Below are 24,106 nucleotides of genomic sequence, written 5' to 3' on the forward strand. Positions count from 1 at the left end.
CGGGTTCAAACCCAGGCAGGCACCACTGAATTTTCATGTGCTTAATTTGTGTTTATAATTCATCTTGTGCTCGGCGGTGAAGGAAAACAACGTGAGGAAACCTGCGTGTGTCTAATTTCAACGAAATTCTGCCAGATGTGTGCATTGCATCTGGCAGAATTTCGTTGAAGAAATGCATTGGAGCAGCGTGGTGGAATATGCTCCAAACCTTCTCCTCAAAGGGAGAGTAGATTTTTAGCCCAGCAGTGGGAAAATTTACAGGCTTCTAATGCTAATAATTTCATAAGCAAAATATTACAATGCGAAATTATATAATAACTTATCTCGTACTGTGTTATATAATATGTATAGCACATAGCACATAAAGGCACGGCGTAACAATACACTTGTTCAATACGACGTAAGAGGCTTTTCATTAATCCCCTTCGCAACTTGCTCTTGCAGTTGCATGTTCGTGTAACTTTGCTATTTTCGTTTTGTACAATTTTTTAAATGTCATTTTTGGTGCATAACGTATTTTAATTTTACAATCCATGTAGCGCAGTGGTGAAGGTTAAACGAGACATTAATTATTAATAAAGGAAATTTTGTGTATTAAAGTATATTATAAAACTGAAACTTTTTCAATGATAATACACCGTTTTAATGAAGCGATCGCCTGCTCCCTTTCAAATAGATATGTATTTGAAAACTGACATTGTAAATACAATTGTTAAAAAGAGATATAAAAAAGGTCGTTCGTTCGCCGGTTGAGTCTTGAGGCGTTTCATTCCGAACCGATCGTAGATTTATTTTTACAATCAATAACTAAGTGCTTCTATATTTAATAAAGATTTTTCCTTTGACTTTTGATAATTACTACGTGGTACCCACACACTGAATATTCTTGTGTAGGAGTGAAGGGAAGCATGAAGGTTGCATATTCTGTTTGATGGAAATCAGCTACAAGTGTATTATATAGTGAAGAGCAGGTCCTCTGTATACCCTTACATTACATTTTACATGACACATACAGAAAACGGTTTTATTACATAAAAGATTCATGGGACGAGATGCCACAGTTAACAAAACATGTTGAAATTTTACCCAATAGCTCCCATAGGTCGTGTGTTTAAATATTATCCATATTTGATCGCGACCTTTGGTATGGCAGCACTGAATTTTCAAAGTTCAAATTTGTTAATATTTACCTCGTGCTGGATAGCGGGGGTTAAATTCCAAAAATTATTTAACTAGAGAGGCCTTTGCCCCTTTTATGTTCACAGGCACATTTACAGTTTATTAAAAATAATGTTTCTACAGTGACTTTTTTTAAATAAGAATAGCGATAAATACAACAATTTTTACGTAATTCCCTGCCCGGATTAAGACGTCGAAAACCCTAGGGCAAGAAAGGAGCGTAGGCTTATTATATTTCAAATAATTTGGGCAATTTTTCAAGTCTAGAGTTTCCATTATTTATTAAATTTGTTGGATAAAGTATATTAATATTGTATTTTTTTATCTCTTTGAATAACATTAATAAAATAAAACGGAACAATCTTTAATTAGATTACTATGCAATAAAATTAAACTAATATTTTTATAAAAACGTTTTGTTCAAAACATAGCTATATTTTATCTGTTCCAAATCAGGACAAAATTGGAAATTTTGTCCTGATTTGGAATCCACAGTCGTTGTTGGATAGTCTAACACAATTACGATATTGGGATATAGAGACGGTTTTATTACAGTTTTATTCTAAATAAAAAAATCAAAACAAGTACGAGTATAAAACCAAATAAGTATATCATAAAGTTCGTTATCACCACAGGACTTGGAAGCACTTTTGTATCGTTCAAGATCAAAATATAGTTTATTCAAGTGGGCAAGCACTTTTGAATCGTCATTTTACACAACTCTATTAAACGTAAAGCTACTACCGGTTTGGGATGTAGATTCTACCGAAAAGAACCGGCAAGAAACTCAGTAGTTAGTCTTTCCAACATTTAAAATAATCATATTTATGTTATTGGATATAAAGCTATCGCTTAGTTAGTAAGTTTGCCTGTAAGCTGAAAATTGTGACCAATGCATAAATAAATGTACTAAGAATTTTTATTAATTTACATTTCATTTTGTATTAGCATTAGCAGCCCGTAAATGTCCCACTGCTGGGATAAAGGCCTCCTCTCCCTTTGAGGAGAAGGTTTGGAGCATATTCCACCACGCTGCTCCAATGCGGGTTGGCGGAATACACATGTGGCAGAATTTTTCATTTTGTATATCCTCTTTGTATTATTGAGATTTATTAATACAAATTACAATAGGAAAGCAATATCATCAATTCAAATACTTATCAAGAGAACGTAAGCGTGACCGCAGAAACCAATGGAAGACCATTCCTCCAACCAGACTTTATTAAGTGGATTGTTGATACAAACCCTATCCCAGATTACGAATGCATAATGCCCTTTCTGGTTATAACAGCACGTTCCGACTTAATCTGCTATTCCTGGACAGCCTTAATGTACATTTTGGAAAACATAATTACCTACAGGCCGATCCAGTTACGGTTTTTTTTTAATTTTTTATACTTCTATATTTTAATTATATAAGTATCATGGCGCTTTGATAATGAATTAGCAAAACCTAGCAGACATAGTGCTATCTGTATTATTTATTAATACTAGTTTTCGCCTGCTGGTGAGGAGGGGAGGGCTAGTCCAGGTGATTGTGGACCAGGTGGTCCTTTATGATGTTTTAGACTATTCATAAAACACGCATTTTCCTTACCGTTTTTTCTTCGGCTTAAGTTTCAAAATTGTTTACAATGAAAATATATAGTCCATCCATAAGATTCATTCAAAATATTGATAAAGATTTTTTTTAATGAAACAATACATCTATAATATAGATTATATCATTTATGATAACAAAGTTACACGGATATCGTTAAAACCAAAATATGTAAACTATTATGAATTATTTATGAACATTAAACTTTTACAACATGAACTAAAATTGTTAAGTATTAACACAGCTTGATATCACCAAACAATTATTTATAGAATAGTTATAATAAAAAAATATCTGTTTCGTTTGAAGAAAGTTAGTCCTGTGAAACACGAGCATTCCACGACCAGACATTCCACGCTTTAATTAAATTTTTATTCCGTTTTTAAACGCATTCTAAAAACAAAAACCATATATTATCTAAATTAAAAAAAAACCTTTACTTACAATAGACATTGGTTCTACAAGAAATATTAATATACCTCCTTGCCCGGCCATGTCCTCAACGGTAGCACGCAGCTAACGTGTCAATGTATTTTGACCCGGTGGGTCAGGGCTCATAGGCCCAGTGTTAGGACTAAGATGTCCCTTGTGCCTGCAGTTACACATTCCCTCCAAATCAGACTACAACAATACTAAGTATTGTTGTTTTGCTATTGAATATCTGATGAATGGATGGTACCCAGACGGACTCACGCAAAGCTCTACATCAAGTAAATATATATTTGAGTTTTGAACCCAAGACTTCTGATCTGCGTACTAACAACCTCTAGAAGAGGCATTCAAACTATATTAAAAAAGTAAAACTAAAGTTACAAATCGCTAGAACATTTAAAAGTGGGTTAAAATTGAGTTCTTATTAATATTTGATGACCTCCATGGTCGAGTAGTGAGTACACCGGTTTTCATGGGTATGCCACTCCGAGGTCCCGGGTTCGATTTCTATGTTGTCTTGGTTTTCGTGGTACCGTCGTTACTTCTGATTTTCCAAAACTCAAGTGATTTAGCTACTTACATTGATGAGTAATGTATGTGATGTTGTCGAATATTTATTTATTTTTTAATAATATACATAAATACCGACTCTGTTAGTTAAGAGCAAAGATGGACCAGAGGTTAGAAGAAATGAATATAAGATAGCACAGTTATATCACGAGCCTAAAATGTATTTATAAGTCAATTCACAATAATCGGAAAAAAAATATCATGAATAGACTCGCACGTGTCCGATGTAATTCTAAACATATGTATCAATCAACCCGCATTGAATGAGCCCTTCTCGTCAAGGGGAAAGCCACAATTTACTCAGACATGGAACAAGAACAATCTCTATCAAAGTATATTATTTAATTTACTTAACGTAGATACTAAAAATAATGTATTAAAAGTAACAAATACAAAACACGAAGTTTATACTAAAAATAAAGGTATTTAAAAAATAAACACGACAACACGGAATTCGTAGCACGCCACATTAGTCAGGTTAAATAATCAGTCTGGTAACATTATATTACAGTAATTAAACGTTTCTAAAAATATTTATCACGGCCAACGTTTTTCCTGCTAATATAATTTACATTTATTTATTTATAATACAAAACTGCATACATATCATTACAGGACACGGTTGTCCAAGTTCGATATTACAGCACGTTTATCAACAATATTTAAAATAAGTCTCTACGTTATATGTGATATAGTCCAAGTGCCTATATATACATGTGTAAATATACATGAAAACAACATATTTTTTAATTTAATGTCATACAACAATTTCGGGATCCCCGCCAAATTTTAGAATTCAAATATCGAAAATATTTAAAAATACGTGTGAAAAAATAAGTTACTAATAAAATACAAACACATTTATGATTCGAATGCTATTTCTGACTGCTGATTTATAATGAATGACCACTAACAGTTCTTAACACAGGACCTAACCGTTCGGAGATTTCTATCAACAAACTTATTAAGCTATCAAATCTATCAAGTTTAAATCTTCTATGATAACAGTGGTTGTTATTTTTAAAATAATAAAAGTAAGTTAATATAACACTATTTAAAATTCAAATCACATACTTCGGTAGACTCGACTCGACTGGTAGACTTTAATACGTATTTATAGTGTTACATTTGTGTGGGTTTCTTTTAAGTATTCTTAATCAAGTTCACTTCAAGATGTAAGCCCACGCGTATCAAAAATCATCATAATCTTTTGGACAGCTCTTTGAAGAGAAAAGGTCAATACAATAATAATTTACGATATAAACAAGTTCCCTCAATGAAACCTTGACGTCAATCTGACGTCTATATTTCCATAGACAATGTCTAGGATACATAATGTCAATTTGATCAATCGATTGATACAACTATAGACGTGAACATGGGCTGATTATCTTATATACATATAATAAAATTGGAGTGTCTGTTTGTAATATTAAAATAACCGCTTTTTAACACGGTACATATACCAAAATAACATTTTTAATATTTTTGTCTATCTGTCTGTCTGTTATTTTCGGCTAATCTCTGGAACGGCTGGACCGATTTTGATGGGACTTTCACTGTCAGAAAGCTGATGTAATACGGAATAACTTAGGCAACAATAAATGTTTTATTAAATTCAAATGCGCACGAAGTCGCGGGTTAGCTAGTTATTTTATATATCTTAAGTCACATTACAATAATTTAACCTAAGATATATATTATGATATTGTTTATGAGTTATTTTATTTTTAGAGTTCGACGCTTTATTTGGGTGCAATATTTATTTTTAATAAGCCGTTTCTGCAATGTTACTCTGTAATAACTTACTTGGTTTCTTCGTGAATTTTTGAAAAACCGACTTAGGTTACGCCAATTTGTGTGTTACAATTATTACAGTTGATTTCGTAAATCACTTTACGACACTTGAAAATCATGTTCCGCGGTGAGTTTCGAGTTTTTTGATAATTATATTGAACGAAAATATATCACTTATACAGTGACCTATTTTTGCGTTTGCATTTTGATCAATTAAGGTCAGAGGGGCCATTATATCAATTTTGTATTGTATATGTCTTTTTCAATTTTTTTTTATGTTATCGGTTGTTGGGCGAGCAAATGGGCCACCTGATGGTAAGTGGTCACCACCGCCTATAGACAATGACGCTGTAAGAAATATTAGCCATTCCTTACATCCTGTAGTTACACTGGCTCACTCACCCTTCAAACCGGAACACAACAATACTAAGTACTTCCGTTTAGCAGTAGAATATCTAATGAGTGGGTGATAGCTACCCAGTGCTAGCACAAACCCCACCATCAAGAAAATACCACCAATTACATTCGATCTTCAAATGAATCATGTGAATGCACGCATTACGTGCGATTAAGAATATTCTCAACATTATCCGCAAGATGAGATAAGTATCTCTTTATCTAGCACCCATTGAGAAATAGATATACCATACGTAGTTTCTTAGCTTTTTTATACAATTACTGCTTAAGTAAGCAGATTGGCAAATAGTCTACCAGATGCCAAGTGGTTAGCATCGCCCATCGTAAGAAATATTAACCATTTTTACATGGGCACTAGATCAACGAGCTACCCAAACGTTCAAAACGTTACATATGAACAATAATAGTTCTAAGTACTTGAATTTAAAATGAAAAAACAATGGTTCAATAAATCGTTAGCTCTTAAATCAAAGTAAATATAAGACCATACAAATAAGACAGAAGCTAAAAAATCTTTATCGGTTTTCTACATTGCGAACGATGTGAGCTTCGCTTTCCTCCATCCGAATGAAATTCGTTCCAGGAATATTACTCTCATTTTACTTACCGCAATTGTATTGAGACGTTTCAATTTATATCGAACGAAATGGTCTCGGATATTCTTTTATACCAGACATATGTACGTATATTTTTTCTCTTGGGGGATTTCGAGGACAAAAAAATTATCGTCTTTTCTTTATATGAGCCCTGTACTATATAATATGTACTCGTATCATATATTTCAGCCATTTTAAGCTTTAAATTTAGTAGAGACTACGGATTTTCAGCACCTGGAACTGACAATTTGAAGTTATTATTATATATTAGTTACGTGCCGTCTGGATACGTAAAGTGGACTAGGAGCTTTAGTAAATCTTGGTCTTTGTCCAGCAATTGACTGCAATAGACTGGAGTTGGCTGATAAATCTTCAAATTATACCAAGCATAATTGACTAGCTTCTTTATATATGCAAAGACAAATAGGTAAAGCTTTGATTTTATGTTAATGGATATGACACTCGAGTTCAGAACACACGGTTTGTTGGTTTTGGTAAAATTCTTAATTCTTCCTTGCGGCTATCTATGTTGACGCTTTATACGGAACAAAACAACATTAGCAGTATACTGTATAGCATTATAGTTTTCATTATCATATTTGATGGGATTTTAATAAGGTTCCGTATGCACACAAGGGTCCTTAACATACGTTGATTAATAACTGAAAATATATATTTTTTTATTTTGGTCGGAATGACGAAAATTTAGTTTTTTAATGACTTTATTTTTACAAACTTACATCGTCACTTTTTTATAGATAAATTGGGAAAAAATATATTGGATTGAAGCGTTCTTAATGATCAGATTTATTTCTGGATAACTGAATTGGTGACCTAAATCCGTCCGTGCCGTTGGGATTTGAAACCGTATATGTGGCTTTTTATGTAAACATTCATATTTACGTTATAATTGTTGATACATTTGCATGTGTACGAAATTGATACTAATATTAGCAGTAGAACTTTAGTTTGAAGAATGTTTGTCAGGTGTTAGGTACATTTTTTCGGGATAAAATGTAAGCTTTGAGCTACTCCGGACTATAATATATCTCTGTAATATGGCAATACTACATTCAGATCCATTCAGCCCTTCTGAATGAATTAAGCTCAAACCCGGTCATTGTATTCTGCTTAGAACATATCCACAGTAAATATAGTTATTATCTATAATTGTATCTTGATATCTTTGATATGATAGTAGGTATCTATATCTATCTATGTTCATCTTTACACTTGTGACCTTTGTGTAATCTCTTTAAGTATATTTAAAGAGTAAATTAACATATTCTTAAATTATGCTACAATGATAATTGCTGACATAAAATTGAATGATGTTACGACTTTCAGTGATTAGAATAATTACATTTTAACATGGTGAATATACTAAATACTAAATTTTATTGATTCGAATTCGAACAGTAGAACAAAAGTAAAGTAACGGCCTGCTGCTAAAGTCTCTTTTTTATTGAGAAGTTTTGAATCTTATTCACCCTGCTGTTAAAATGCGTGTTAGTGAAACTTCATCCGACATATGCAGATTTCTTCACTTCTCCACTGCAACACACACACACATATATATATATATATATATTCCTAGATTCGAATATATGCCCGTTATCATTGGTTTCAATTCGTATGTTTTGAGAACTACTCGTCTCAAAGCAAAATATAATTAACCAGATGTCGCCCATTGAGTGGTTTGGGGTTTTTGGGGTTAGTCGTCAAGTGTTGGGTTAAAATGTAACATATTTTATCGAAGTTCAAACTAGTTTCGAAACAAATTTCATCAAACTCGGCTTTGTGGTTCAGTTTGTAGAGCAACAGACAGACAAAGTTACTTTCACATTTATAATATTAGTATAAGTAATTGTACTTAATCGCTAGCAACAGTTTAACAGTGGATGAACCTTTTTGTGTTGCTTTTAGCTAAATAGAGGGATTTATTTCTGGGGAAAATAAATATTTAGCAAAAAGAAATCTTGTTATTTTGACTTCTTTTTTTTAATCTCGTTTCAATTATGATAAAATTTACTATTTCTATTCCTTTCTTCAAATTGTATCATTCTTAATACGATATATTTTGTTTATTATAAATTGAAAAATATACATGATAAATCCTAAAAAAAATTATGCTATGTTTAATCAATTTAAAAGTACTGGGTGACTTCCTAGTCCCTTTTTACTCAACCTGAAGTATTAGCAACTAACTCATTGCCAACCAATAAGGTTTAAATTAAAAATCCCGAGTCTAGATAATAAATGTTATTGCATTTTTCCGTCCAGGAATTCACGGGTACTCGTGACTGAATAAAAAATAAAAAATGTTGGAAATCCAACTTTCACATCTCAGAAGGTTTTATTTTAACGTCTCGCCGAGTAGACACAAATTTTCAATTTACTTTGTTTCAAATAACCAACCTTCTATATTAAAATATTAAATTTTAAAATAACTGCTTAAATTTGTAGTCATCGAATTTTTAGAACATCAACATAATTAAAAGATTCGATAGTAAATGACGTCATAATAAATAAAATATGGCGGCTATTTATTTGAAGTACTTATGTTTATACGTAACGAGTTTCTACTATCGTTATAAACACAGAACGAACACACGAGTCATTAAAATATATACACAAATTGTATGGCGTCAAGTGGATATAAGGAGGGCGACGATGATTACAAGAAAGCCTTGACCTAAAAGTACCATGAGTGCTTATATAATGAGGGAGCGATGAGATTACACTGATGTCACTTGTTGTTTATTTAGATATTGATTTCTGATTCTGATTCTCAATGAAACTATTCTAATTTTATTTAACATTACAATAAGCTAAATGTGAATTTGTTAATTTCATTATTTCATTGTTTTTACACAAAGGTGCTATGACGAATCACAACGATTTCTTAACGATGTAAAGGGCATCATACTTAGGATCTAAGGTTTGTGTAATTTGTGTCTTTAATTAGAATGGGTCACTCACCCTTCAAACCGAAACATAAGCCATAAGTCAAAGACAGACACTTACTTATTGATTGTAAAGGAGAACATCTACCAGTGGTTCGGAAAGAAAGAACCCCGATAAATCGCAAAAGAGACTCTGCGGAACCCTTTTTTTTAACAATTGTATTTACAGTGTAATTTTTCATATTTTCATGATCATGGCAAGGTGTGATATTCTATGAATAAGTCATTAGTTTTAAAATATCCCTTTTGGAATTTACCTCAACGACTTTTTGGAATTTTGTTAACCTACCTACCTATAATAGGTACTAACTTGGTAGTGCCGTCAAGCCGTAAAATAAGTGCGAAGTGATTACCGCCAAGTATTTATAAACACAAATTAAATTAAACATTTTAATCTGTGAAAGTCGTTATTGTGATAATGTTTTGCTTTTAACATTAATAACGTCGATAACGCACAAGCAAACATCATTTGTTAAAATTCGGATAAGATTAATGCAATTTCCGAATAAAACGATCGTAATCATTAATTAAACAGGCGACAAAATCAGCATACGAATTACGAAGTATTTTAAGTCACACTATATTACTCGTGATCCAAAACAAACATTGAATTAAATTTGTAAATAATCCACTGCTAGACTGAGACTCTCTCTTGGCTTTCAGTATACGCTTTAGAGCTTTATTCACCACACCGTTGGAATTCAGGTTCCAAACAGAAACAGCATTTTCGATAACAAAGCATATTTCACGAGGAAAACATTCTATGTTTATAAACTTGGACTTTCATGTTCGTATCAAAGTAAACACGAGTACGTATGTACGCGAGGACAAACCATAAGTGGTGACTATACTCGACAATATATTTTCTACGTAACCAGTATTAGCTCAAGTTTGTCTTTATGTATCATCTGCCACAAATTATTTTAACCCCGAATACCAATATTAGCACTTTACAAATATATCCTGTGAATTACTGTGTAAAAAAAGTGTAACTACTGAGTTTCTTGCCGGTTCTTCTCGGTAGAATCTACATTCTAAACCAGTGATACTTAATACAGTTTTGTAAAATGACGATTCTAAAGTAATTGTAAAAGCCTACTTGAATAATATATATTTTGATTTGGATTGAAAATAGTAACTGTAGTTTGCAATTGTGATTGAGCCCATAGTACTGCAGGCGGTAGGGCTATAACACCTTAGATCCAGATTATTCTCACAAAACCTGTTTAAAGACGAATGTAAGGTAACAATTTAAACATCAACTTAATTGAAACAAATTATGTTTTGCGAACAAATATGAAGCGTTACGATCGTATATAGAGTACATTGACAATATTATCTAAAAATAATACTTATTATTAAAATACTACTAACCGGTAAGTATTTTAAAATAATTACACGGTTTATTTAACTTAAAATAATTACTTTACAAGTATGGCGACGTAAAATGATACTCGTAAAGTGTCGTTAATTTCCTTTCGCAATTACCTACTGTTCTCGATAAATAAACGTCCTGTCAGCAGTGACGCCACCAAGACAGACAGGGGTATTAAGTGTTTTAAACATGGACAATTTACACGTACAAACTTAAACTGATACAATTATTATTTATGTAATTAAACTGGAAAAAGATAATACAATACCGATATATTTCATTGTGAACGAAAAAATGAGTGAAAAATTTTAAGAAATACAGAAATCATTGGTATTAAAAGCGGTCTTATTGCGAAGATAATCTTATAGCGATCTCTTTGAGTAGAAGATTTTATAAGGCAAACATTTTCTGGCTCGCACAGCCGCTCTGTGCAACCAGCTTCCGCCGGCGGTTTTTCCGAACCGATACGCCTTGGGAACCTTCAAGAAAAGCGTACTCCTTCCTGAAAGGCTGGCAACGCACCTGCAAGCCCCCCGGTGTTGCAGATGTCCATGGGCGGTGGTAGTCACTTTACATCAGGTGAGCCTCCTGCTTGATTGCCACCTAACTGCCAGCGAATGTACGTATGCGTAACAAATCTGTGCTATAATATCCTAAAATATATTAAAGAGGTAAAATTTGTTTGTCCGTATATCAATTCAAAAAATATAATCACTGGTAGAAAACTACATTACATATGGGTATAAATTATATTATATTTTTCTTTATTAATTAATTAAAATAGTGTGAAACCGGGGCAAGTCACTAGTAATATATATACATAAAAAGGAATTAATTTAATTGTAAAAAATAGAATAGCTGAAATCATGGAAAATAATGAATAGTCAATAAAACGTCATAGTGATAGCTAAGTTTTCGTATGCATATGCTATCGTAACATTAAATATGCATTAGGTTATATTACAATTGATATATGTTAATAGGAAGTATATTATACATATGTATTTTAGTTCGACTATATCGTAAAGTCATCTTCATCGTTCTATTACAGTAACAGTACGGTAACAGACTTTTAATGCCCCGCTGCTGAGCTATGGCCTAGTCTTCCTTTCAAGAGAAGGTTTAACGCCTATTCCACTACGCTGCTCCAATTAGAGTTAGTGAATACACATCTGGCAAAAATTGTTGGAAAGTAGATACATGCTGGTTTTCCTTCAACAGGAGAACACATGAAAATACAGTGTTACTAAAGATGCACGCGTTCCAACAACTGAGCCATCTCGGTTCTCGTTTCTACGTTCTAACGTTCTACCAATTAATTCGGGGCTGGCGCGGTATGTCTTTGTCCGCCGTTGGTTCTTTTCAGATGTCATCTCTATACTCACATCTTTTTGATTCATATAAATCTTTGACAAAAAATATCCGTCTTTTCTTTGGAATTCCTCACCCTTTCGACCTAAGACCATATTTACCTATTACTATTTTGGACACATGCACATTCCTCATTATATGTTTGTCAAAACCACCATCAAGAATTATCTCTTCCAGTTCTTCTTCAACAAATAGACCAGATGATGGTAAGTGATCACCACCGCCCATGGACACTGGCGTTGTAAGAAATGTTAACCATTCCTTACATCACCAATGCACCACCAACCTGGGAAACTAAGATTTTATGTCCCTTTTGCCCGTAGTTACACTGGCTTACTCACATCGGAATACAACGATACTGAGTACTGGCTTTACTACGATTTGTTATTTATATAGTCAGTTAATTTAAACGGTTTTGATTAGCTTCAATTATTTTGTAAGCAAACAAAGTAAATTGAGCAGCTTCTAGTAATCGGCAAAAATAACTTAATCGATCAGCACTTAACGTAATATTGGGCAGCCTTGGAATTGATTTCACATGAAAATTTAATTTTGTAATCTATCAGCGGTAAACATGATATTTAATTTCCTTGATTAAATACAAATCTAAACTATCCTTACAAACTTATAGATTATATAATTCTTTAAATAATAATGTATAATGACTTACGTTTTTTACATATTCATTATCAAACGGACCCAAATATCTACTTATTTTCTGGTGAAAATGCTGATGGATTTTTTATATATACTATGCTATCAAAATGATTTATTAGCTCAAAAAAAAACTATTTAATTGCTTGCAATATACGAAAAGGAACAACCTGTATATGACCTTCACTTCTCGTTTGTACCCAGTGGCGTAGCTATCGTAGGGCCAGGTGGTGCAGTGCACCAGGGCCCCGGAGCTCAGGGGGCCCTCTAACCTAAGCTTTGAATAGATATGACATATGGATTTAGCCTACTAATGTTCGTCTCAATGTATCCTTTATCCTATTTTTATTCCTATCTATAATTTTGAAGCGCAATATTAGTTAAAGAGGGGGTGAGAGCCCGTTTCTTTTTCTATGCACCGGGGCCCTTGTCCACCTAGCTACGCCACTGTTTGTACCACGCTGCTCTGTAAACAAGTGGCTGAATTTCATCAAACATATAGATTTCCTCAAGATGTTTTCATCCATCGCTGCTTCCCGCACGTGATGAGTCATATACACAAATTGAGCAAATACCAACTCAATGGTTACAACGTAACGGTATTTATTTCGATTAAATTGCATAAACTAATATATTCCGTCATACTAATCGCTAAGAGATTACTCTGTCATAATTAAACGTAAACATGAAAACCGTGTGGGCGAAACATCGATTGTGTCAAATATTAGTGTATATTCGTGTTTCGCTTGTTTAACAGATAATGTTGGATACATTTATCTTTAATACATCAGCATCATAGTAGATCATTTTTCGATTTTGTAAAAAGAAGTGCTTAATTCGTGTATTTGTTTTTATCGGATATATGTTATTCTTTTGTTTATTTAGATTTGCTTTTATTTGAAGCGCAATTTGAACAATTTTTTTATTGTGATCCTTATTCCTTATAATACTTTGCTTAACTTATTCGAAATCAAATCAAAATATAACTAATTTATTCAAGTAAGCTTGTACAAGCATTTTTATCACTACAGAATTATATTAAATATAAAGCTACCGGTTAAGATTCTACCGTCAACCGGCAAGAACCTCAATCAAATCTAATGTGCCTTTTAGTAATCGAATCAAAATTAAACTCGAACTAATGTGTACTCAATAGTTTTCATGATAGCTTTTAACTCGTTAACGGAGTTTGCTTTGTATCAACAATATTGAATCAGCTTTCCAGGATATCTTCTATTTTACGTACATAAATACATAAACCTATGTAGCTATGATAATATTCGCGTTACTGTATATTTGTTTACAAATCGGTGTTTTTAGGATTTCAATTAAGTACGGATAAACTCCTAAACTTTTCAATAGTTTTTTCTTATATACATATATATCTATAGACGGGCATATGACTAATGTAAAATGTCAGAGCTAATGCTCTCCAAGACATTTTAGCTATTCCTGGCGTCATCACTGCACTACCAACCTTGGTAAGTAAGTTATGTACTTATACTGCCTTCGAACCGGAACACAATAATTAAAGCTGTTTCAGGGGAGAATATGCGATGAGTGGGTGGAACCAAGACTTGCAGGCCAAGAGGCTTGGAAGTCTATCGCCGAGAGTGTAACTATTGTTACCAAAAAAGGTAACTATTTCATTGTTCTAGTGGCTAGATTAACTCTAACGCTATTCAAAACTACTGCTACAAATCTATTTCAATAGAAAAACATTTAATTTGATTTGTCATACATGAAATGTACTTAAATATTTGCAATAAGTGTTAGCTAACGTGCTTATTTCGTTGTATTACGAACAAATTTAATATGTTATGTATACTATATAAATTCGGCAGCTCCGTAAATATATGCCAGACGCCATCTGAGCTTGATGATACATTCTCTGCACACAACACGGGCTTCAGCGTGTATTATAATAAAGCTTTATGTTACAAGTTATGCACATACGAAATGCATTAGAAATATGTTATAATAATGCCAGCTTCAACGAGACACACTGAGAGAAACAGCTCGAAGGATTAATGATGTGTACGGCGCTGGTGTAGCAAAAGAAAGCACGGTACGTTTTTGGTTTTAACGTTTTCGTTCTGGAAATTTCGACCTTCAGAACCAACCCCGTGGACGGCCGGAGACCAAAATTCGAAAAAGGCCATTGTGGAAGCGGAACTATCACAAAGCACTTCAGAGAGGGCTACAGACTTCCCTGTATTTATCCACTTGACGCAAATCGGGACTACAGTCCCAAAATACATGGAATATAAATGAACTTCAACGTGGAGGTACGAATCAAGTAATCATACTTTAGCTAGCCTGTGGGTGGGTCACGTATTTTATCGTCAAATATCAATTAACTCTTTATTTTACAAAAACAAAAAAACGATGGGTACCTCATGAACTGAGTGAATCGAATTTGCAAACACACTTTGACTGCTGTATTACTTTTGCTCAACCGACACAATAATGAAGGAATTTTAAATCGAATCATTACTTGTGATGAAAAGTGGATATTGTACGATAATAGGAATCGCTCGTCGCAATGGCTGAACCCTGGAGACCCAGCCAAATCCTGCCCTAAACGTAAATTGACTCAGAAAAAGTTACTTGTGAGGGTTGATGGACTAGCGCCAGTGTCGTTCCCGACAGCTTTCTAAAATCTGGCCAAACGATTACGGCAGACATCTATTGTCAACAACTGCAAACCATGAAAGAAGAACAAGCTGCTAAACAACCGAGATTGGTCAATCGCTCTAGGCCACTGCTGCTTGACGACAAAGCAAGAAAATTTTGCTTCAACTGATTACAATTTTTTCCGGAATTTGGAGAACTTCTTACAAGGAAAAATTCAACTCCGATGCGGCAGTCCAAACCGCTTCACGCACTTCAAAGAGTTTATTGATTCTCGCCCCCACGGTTTTTTTAGTAAAGGGATCAATGAACTACCTATGAGATGCCAAAAATGCATAGATAACAACGGTGCATACTTTGATTAAATAACCATACTTTACAAAAAACATTGACTTTATATTCCTCCTGTACAAACCGCCAATTTCAATTGTAAGGATCTTATATTATTATTAATCAATAAAAAATATATAATAATAAAAATAGGATGTTCTTAAATCAGACTAAAAATTATGAAATAATTTCTCATAAACCAAGTATACTTAATTAACTTCAACGTATAAAATATTATTAGCAAAAATACGCCATAATAAAGAAATATTTTCTATTGGATTTTCTTCAGATTCCCAAGATTTTTGTTTTTTGACCATACTAATTAGCGTCACTTAACTTGGTGGTAGGTTTTGTACAAGCCAGTTTGGATAGGCACTGCTTGTTCATAATATATTCTACCCCAAAGCAACATTACTAAGTATTGTTGTGTTCCGGTTTGAATGGTGATTGAGCCAGTGTAACAGGCACAAGGGACATAACATCTTGGTTTCCAAGGTTGTTAGCGCATTGGCAATGTAAGAAATATTAACATTTCTTACAACGCCAATGTCTATGGCGGTGGTGACCACTTATCATGTGGCCAATTTGCCCTTCCACCTACCTTGGGTATATCATAAAAAAGAGTTACAAATAAAATATTTAATACCTCGTTTTTTTTTTCACTTTGGAATTGTTAAATGTCAAATTTATAACTTTAAAAATTCCTCTCCGCATACAGTATGTTCTAAAAACTATGTATTGATGACATAAATTATATATATACATATGTATAACCATACCATGTAATATATAGCACGACGCCTTCGTGTTGACGACTGTCAATAGAACCTGATAATGATACACCACAGATATTTAATATTCATTTAACATTCCCTTTAAACGTACAGACATTGCCAACACACGATCTAATATGTAATGTCGCTCGTATGTATAATTATAACGTTTCAAACGCGAATACAGCAATAGAAATCGATACTGTTAAAGGATTCGCTATAACAGTATCGATTGCTATTGTATTGTTTGATGTTTGTAAAATCTAATGACCTATCGGTCTAAAAAAAATCTTAGACAGATCGCTAGATATTTTTGTATAAAAAAGAATGTATGAGTTTGAGTGAGTCCCTTAATGCTTTGTATCGGATTTGGTGACGTTGAGGTCAGATACCAGAAATACTTTTTCAAAAAGTATAAAGCAAATAAAATTAATAGCTTGGGCAGCTCGTTAACTATATAAAACCACGCTTTGACGAAACGCACATACAACCCCATGAAGCAACTATCTACTGATATTTGACGATAAAATACGTGACCCACCCACAGGCTAGCTAAAGTATGATTACTTGATTCGTACCTCCACGTTGAAGTTCATTTATATTCCATGTTTATATAATAGCAATAATATTTGTACAATCTTCTATATTGTTTCGAAACAACAACAAGAACAGTTAAAATATTGTGAATACCTCTGTATTATTATCACAATTAAGTTATTGTATTGTTTAGCTACAAATTACACCATATACTAACTATTATTACAGAGTCCCTCTGTGTAGTCCCTTCTCGTACATGTTTTACTATCGAAAATTCTCAGTAACATTCTGCAGACTGGAAATTGTATTTGGTGTTAAGGCTTTGTACAAATCCGTCTGGGTCGGTACCATCCACTCATAAGATATTCTGCCGCCAAGCAGCAATAGTTGGTATTGTTGTGTTTCGGTTTGATGCCAGTGTAACTACAGGCACAAGGGACATAACACCTTATTTCCCAAGGTTGGTGGCGCATTGGCGAAGTAAGGGCTGGTTAATATTTCTAACAGCGCCAATGTCTATGAGCGGTGGTGACCACTGAACTCCAGGTGGCCCATTGTACGCTCCGACTACCTATTTATACATAGTCTATAACACACAACACAAAATGAGATTTATACGTAGTCAAATTTAATACCTCATACTACATCATATATTCCTACTAAACCTCACATTGGTACCCCAAAATACGTGAAAGCTGTTGTCTGTTCAAGGTAAGGATGATATTAATAATTATAATTATTATAATATACAATTTTTCTGTGTTCACCTCATTCACGATCGTCTATACGTTTTTACGAAATATGTGTTCACAATTGTCGAAAGAGTATTTTTACGAGAGATATTTGAGCAAAGGAAGAACAATTCAACGTAACCTTACGTGAAAAACCAAACAATGATATTCTGGATCTACCATATCCAGTCTTAATATTGTTTTTGGTTTAACACTTCGATCGGGACATATTCCATTAAAAAGTTTTGCATGCCTAATAGGCAAACACACCTGATTATACAGACTGCAATAAAGTATTATAAGCTGCGATAAGCTTATTATGTCATAGCGGAGTGTTCGGAACGGAGCTGAAAGGTCGCTTAGAAAATTTGAAAAAGGAATCCTCGATTCATTTAAAGCCGGAACATGTTAGAGCATTTTAGCTTTTCCTTAACCGGAGAACGCCAATATATACTAAAGTACAGTATAAACTTATTATCTTAGCTATTAAGCCTAAATAAAGCCTTGTACGTTCCAATGAGGGTGGCATGATTATTTTTAATTACCAAAATAAAAAAAACAAAAGCAGATTCATTAATGTTAAACTTTGATTTTCTTTTAGTAACAAAAGGTCTTTAAATAATAAATCGTCTTCTGTTTAATAAATTTGAATGCCTATAAAATTACAACCCATATGGATTTTCAATATGGCACAGCGATAAAAGTTATCCATTTAGAATTATGTGTTAGAAATATGATGAAGATTTAATAAAAGTAGTTATTGTCTATTGGAACAATGTCTATATACTTATTTGAATGTAAGCCAGCAAGCTATGAATGAGTAGGGTTTATGTCAAATGCCTCTAGGGTAAATGATACGTAAATATAAAGAATATACGTAATACGTAAGTATAACGAAACTAAAGACTTACTCTTATGTTAATAAATACAGATAAAAAAATAATCGAAGTAAATATGAAATTTAAGCGGTAGGTAAATATAGATAACCTAATAAGCAGGGATGTTCCTGGACTTGGTTTTTTAGATCTGGATATGAGACGGATATAAAAATATTATTTTACCGGTTTCCGGATCTGTTCGGATACGAAATTATTTCGGATTATCCGATTATTTCGGATAGATTCAGTTACCGCTATTAAATTATTTAGAAATTGTAAAAAAAAATCCAAGATATTAATTTGGCTTTATTTATAGGTTATTATTTAGTATCAGGTATAATCACAAGAAAAAACTAAGTATTAGCTTTAAAATACAATGAGGTACTTTCTTTAAGTACAACAATGCAAAAACAAAACTCTAAAGGGATATTATTGTTATCGGATACATTTTTATTTTCGGATATCCGATAGTTTCGGTTAGTGTTACCGCCCTCCATAATATTCCTGTTATCTTTAATTCGGAAACAAATATAATATTTGTGACTATTAATTTATGATTTTTATATACGAAAATTTAATCACAATTCAATCAATCGGCGTCAAACTTAAAATCCAGTCCTCTTTATTACTTGAATAAACACTTATATTATCTATGTAAAAATGTCCTGTTTGTTTATTGTCCAGCTTATAATAAACCAACGGGACGGCTGGTTTTGTTTACACTAAAAATTGATAAGGTATATTGTGCAGAATAAAGCGTGCCCTGAACGTATGCACCCTAAATAATCATATTGTACGGAAATAAGGGTCACGTGAAATTAATCTTGTATATGCTAAGGCTCTTCTCCTATTGAGATGGTTTGAAGCTTATTCTATCCTGTGGCGTAGCTATCGTAGGGCCAGGTGGAGCAGTGCACCAGGGCCCCAGAGCTCTGGGGACCCTCTAACCTAAGCTATGAAAAGAGCTTTGAATAGAGATGAAGTATGGATTTAACTTACTAATGATATGTTCAACTCACTGTATCCTGTATCCCATTCTTATTACTATCTATAATCTTGAATACCAATATACGTTAAAGAGGGGGCGAGGGTCCGATTCTTTTTCTGTGCACCGGGGCCCTTACCCACCTAGCTACGCCACTGATTCTATCACGTTGCTCTGGTACTGGTTGGTAGATACAATGTAGAAGAATTTCATTGATTTTAGACACATGCAGGTTTCCTTACAAAACCTTACCTCACTAACGAGCATGAGATGTTTCAAAGACACAAATTTAACACGTAAAAATTTAGTTGTGCTCGACGTGCTTGAACCCGCAATCATCAATTAAGAATCAAGAGTTTTAACAACAGGGCCACTTCAGTTCTCTCTTTCAAATTTGTTTGTTTCACTTTGTATAAAATGTTCAAATAATTGTGTGATTATTTTCGCGATGTTTCATATCGTTTTGAAACACGAGTTGAAAACGTTTCTATATAATACCTTAAAGATATCTTCACACTTATAAATTGATAAAAAACAATTTACAAGGACTCGTAATCATATGGGTGTATGTGAATTTAAAATCATCGTCACGAAAGTGTTGCCTCTTCGAAAATAAGTCAAGCGATATTAAAATAAATTAATATAGTGACGGTATTCTCGATAAAATATTCGCAAAAGTATTATCGGCTTTAGCTAGACTTTGTTACCACATTGGCATCACTTAGCATTGAACCTCTAAGTCAAGACTCTCACTCAGAGCACTTAACCAACGCATTACTGTTCGCGTAAAGTATTTGACATATATTTATAAAGTACATAATATCATATATTTCTATATAATATTTCTTCCAAAAATTAAAGACTTTTATATTTACCTAATTGTTCTAAATTAAAAATAATATATTAAAATTCCAAATATAAACGAACAATTATTTATTTTATTCTTTATTCTATTTAATAAGAATACATAAGAAAAAGACTCATTAGGTACTTACTTGATCAATTACACATCTTCAAGAGCTAATTTTAAGCTATTTAAAATATAAATCTATCAATCATTTCGAATGATGTCGTGCGATGATCACAACGCCATCTTGGAATCAGCAAATTCTTGTACCCTCAAAATTAGACAAAAAATAGACTACAATTTCTTCTTTAGGTCTTAAACCCAAACCTTATACTTTAAACGTGAGAGAGTACTTTCTCAGGATATGTGGTGTCGACATGCGTAGAATTACTAGTAGAGATTAGAGAAAGAAAGTCGAAGACCAAAAAAATCGGCGGACCAAAAGATTGACCTCATCTTTGTAGATAGCATGTCGCATCTTTTCGAATATATACAATAATATGGATTTATTTTACTCTTGATGACAAGCATAACAGCCCAAAGCAGCCTGAATATGTGCCGCTACAGTCTCCTCTCCGTTTAAGGCGAAGGTTTGGAAAAATCGCTGCTCCAATGCAGGTTGATGACTACAATTGTGACAGAATTTCCGTGTTTTAGAAACATGCAAGTTTTACAGTATACATACAAGAGAAAAAATCATCTTTTGGATATTGCGTGTTCTAATATGATAATGTTTTAATGCGATATGCACGGTTATTACATACACTATATTTTGTATTTGTGGTATGCTGTCAACCGCACCTTTGCTCGCGTTTGAAGTGTTGGTCGTCAGGTGTTACTTATAAAGTTGCCTATGACCTTCATTTGGGTGTAAGCTTGCGTATCACCTAACTTAACCTAACAACTGAACCAAATTTTATCAAATTTGTTTCAGTTGTTAGGTTAGGTTAGTAAAAGCGTAACAAACAGACATACAGAGTTACTTTTGAATTTAAAATATTAGTATAGATTATAAATTCGTTAAATACCTAACAATAACAAAGCACAGGCTTTACTTTTTTTATTTAAAGCACCTACGAATAGATCGTTTTATAAAGTTTTTATCAATTGTCTACCAGAAAGGCAGCCGTTCGTTGAACTAGCCCGCATTACAATTGTATTATACCAATGTCAGGGGTAATTCACTTATCTCTACAATATCTATGTAATCGTGGGTAGCGTATCTAAGGCGACACATTCGTATCACTGTGCGGACCTCGACTGTTCACCTGTCTATTTACGGATACAATATAATTTTATATTATACATAAATATACATAGGCAGTTCGGCTCCTTATCTTTAACTGACACCACTTGGTGATTTTGTCCGAGCACCGCACAGATATTCTACCGCCAATCAAAAATCTTAATATTTCTGTGTTTCATTAGAAGGTTTAGCTAGTCAGTGTACTTACAGGGAGATAACATCCTAGCTACAAAGTTTGGTGGTGCATTGGCGATGTAAGGAATGGTTATTATCTTACAGCGCCTATGTCAATGAGCAGTGGCGGCTAGTAACCATCAGGTGACCAATTTGTTCGTCAGTCTAGCCATATTGTAAAAAATTGTCGTTGTGCTTTTGGACCCGCAATTATATCAAGACTAACGGATTAATCAGGCCAAGGCTAGCTCAATAAATATCAGATGACATAATTTTTACGGTATGGTTAATATTTCATACGCTGTCAATATTAAAGGCGGTGAACACAACGTAGTAGTTACCATGATGAAAAGTTAACTAACGCGTTTGTTTCTGGTTGCCCCGATAGTCGAGAAATGTCAGTGATACGGAGACTTGTGTGTTTTTGTCTTGATTGTTTATAAATTGTTTATTTCATACGAGCAATATCTATTTTAATATTATAAATACGAAAGTAACTCTGTGCTGTGTTCACGACTAAATGACTAAACCTATTTTGACGTATATAATATAATAGGGACATAGGATATTTTTTTTAAACCTACATCACATTGCAGTCGAAGACGCGAGCGAGAATTATTTACACATATATTAAATGTGTTACGATACAAACAATAATATACACAATTTTATTACATATGGATAATGTTAATTATTCCAGTAGATAATGTAGTACATACTATTTAGTAACTATTTTCAGTTTAATTTAATAAAATACAACAATATAACGCACACCTACGATATAATTTAAAGAAGAACTTTCAAAATTATATACTATTTTCCTAATGTTTATTAAGAAGCTTATTACGAATTAGAAAAACAGATTATTACTAGACATATAACAAGTAATTAATTATAAATCGTTCAGAATTATAGTATTTAATCTCTTTACAATCTATAGTAGTATATTGCATGTATTCTGTTGTATTACTTTCAGGATTTAATATATTTATTATGTTTCGTGTCTAAAACTATTCATACGCCACGGAAACTTTGAGGCGCCACGGAAAAAATATCACAAAAATCAAATTAATTTTAATTAATGCTAAATTTTATGTTCTAGCCTAATATCAAAACCGAACCCAAAAATCTAAACACAAAACTTCTATTAAGTTAACCTATGAGGTATTTTTTCTTAAATGAGATTAATCCTCGTGTTTATAATAATAAATTCCTTATGACTTTAAAAAGTTAGCGCTCTAGAACTTTTACATTGTTCTCAAAAATTGGATGTTTTGTAATTAAAAAGTAAATAATAAAAATCATGTACAAAATTTAAATATTCCACGCATGTCAAAGTCGACTCAATTATTCTCTTAATTGGACAACCTAAAAGTAGCGCATTTGGCAATTTCCACGCGAAATCATATTACGCTCGTAAATATGATAGGGCCTAAACTTATGTTTACGTATAATCACGTGGCCGCTCACCGGGCCGAGATTCTCGAAGCCGTGGCGGAGGGCGACCTCGTGGGCTTCTTCGTGGCCGAGCGACCTCTTGAACCGGACCAGGAACGAATTGGTGAAGACTTCGCGGGACGCAGCCGCGGCAATCAGCACCGTCGCAGCGAAACATTGCAGCCACATGATCGCGATGTGGCCACGGGCGGCTGACTGAAGCCGAACTTCCACTGACGTCACCATATATCGACCCGGGAACAACGCATGCGCGAAACTCCCAAAGCCTCAAGCCTTTTCACAGATTATAAAAGGACTCAACACTCATGAGCATTGTTGGTAGATGTAACAGCCTACATTTGTGATCTCGTCAAAATTGACCTTATTTTAATGCAAAACGCTATTACTTACATATTTTCCGAGAACTTTATTTAACATTGATATTTAGGTCATAATATACCATCATTTTAATAAATACTTTTATACCATTGCGCCGTTGAATTGGAAACTATCTTTTAACCTATTCAAATTATAATTAACATGTTTAAAATATCATGATAATGCTTAGAATACTAGT

General features: G+C 33.3%; 1 protein-coding gene across 2 annotated transcripts in view; it reads right to left on the reverse strand.

Moving 5' to 3' along the window:
• LOC125070927 (neuroendocrine convertase 2) overlaps positions 1 to 24,106 on the reverse strand; it is a 110,733-nt gene that overhangs the window by 72,102 nt on the left and 14,525 nt on the right. The window contains exon 2 of one of the 2 annotated variants that reach the window (XM_047680947.1): positions 23,563 to 23,762. In XM_047680947.1, the coding sequence (XP_047536903.1) occupies positions 23,563 to 23,718 (156 nt within the window). In that variant the 5' untranslated portion in view covers positions 23,719 to 23,762. Of the gene's footprint in view, positions 1 to 23,562; positions 23,776 to 24,106 lie in introns of those variants that run through there. The other variant, XM_047680946.1, reaches the window with a different exon arrangement.

Source organism: Vanessa atalanta, chromosome 18, assembly GCF_905147765.1.
Source record: "Vanessa atalanta chromosome 18, ilVanAtal1.2, whole genome shotgun sequence".
Classification (NCBI taxonomy): domain Eukaryota; kingdom Metazoa; phylum Arthropoda; class Insecta; order Lepidoptera; family Nymphalidae; genus Vanessa; species Vanessa atalanta.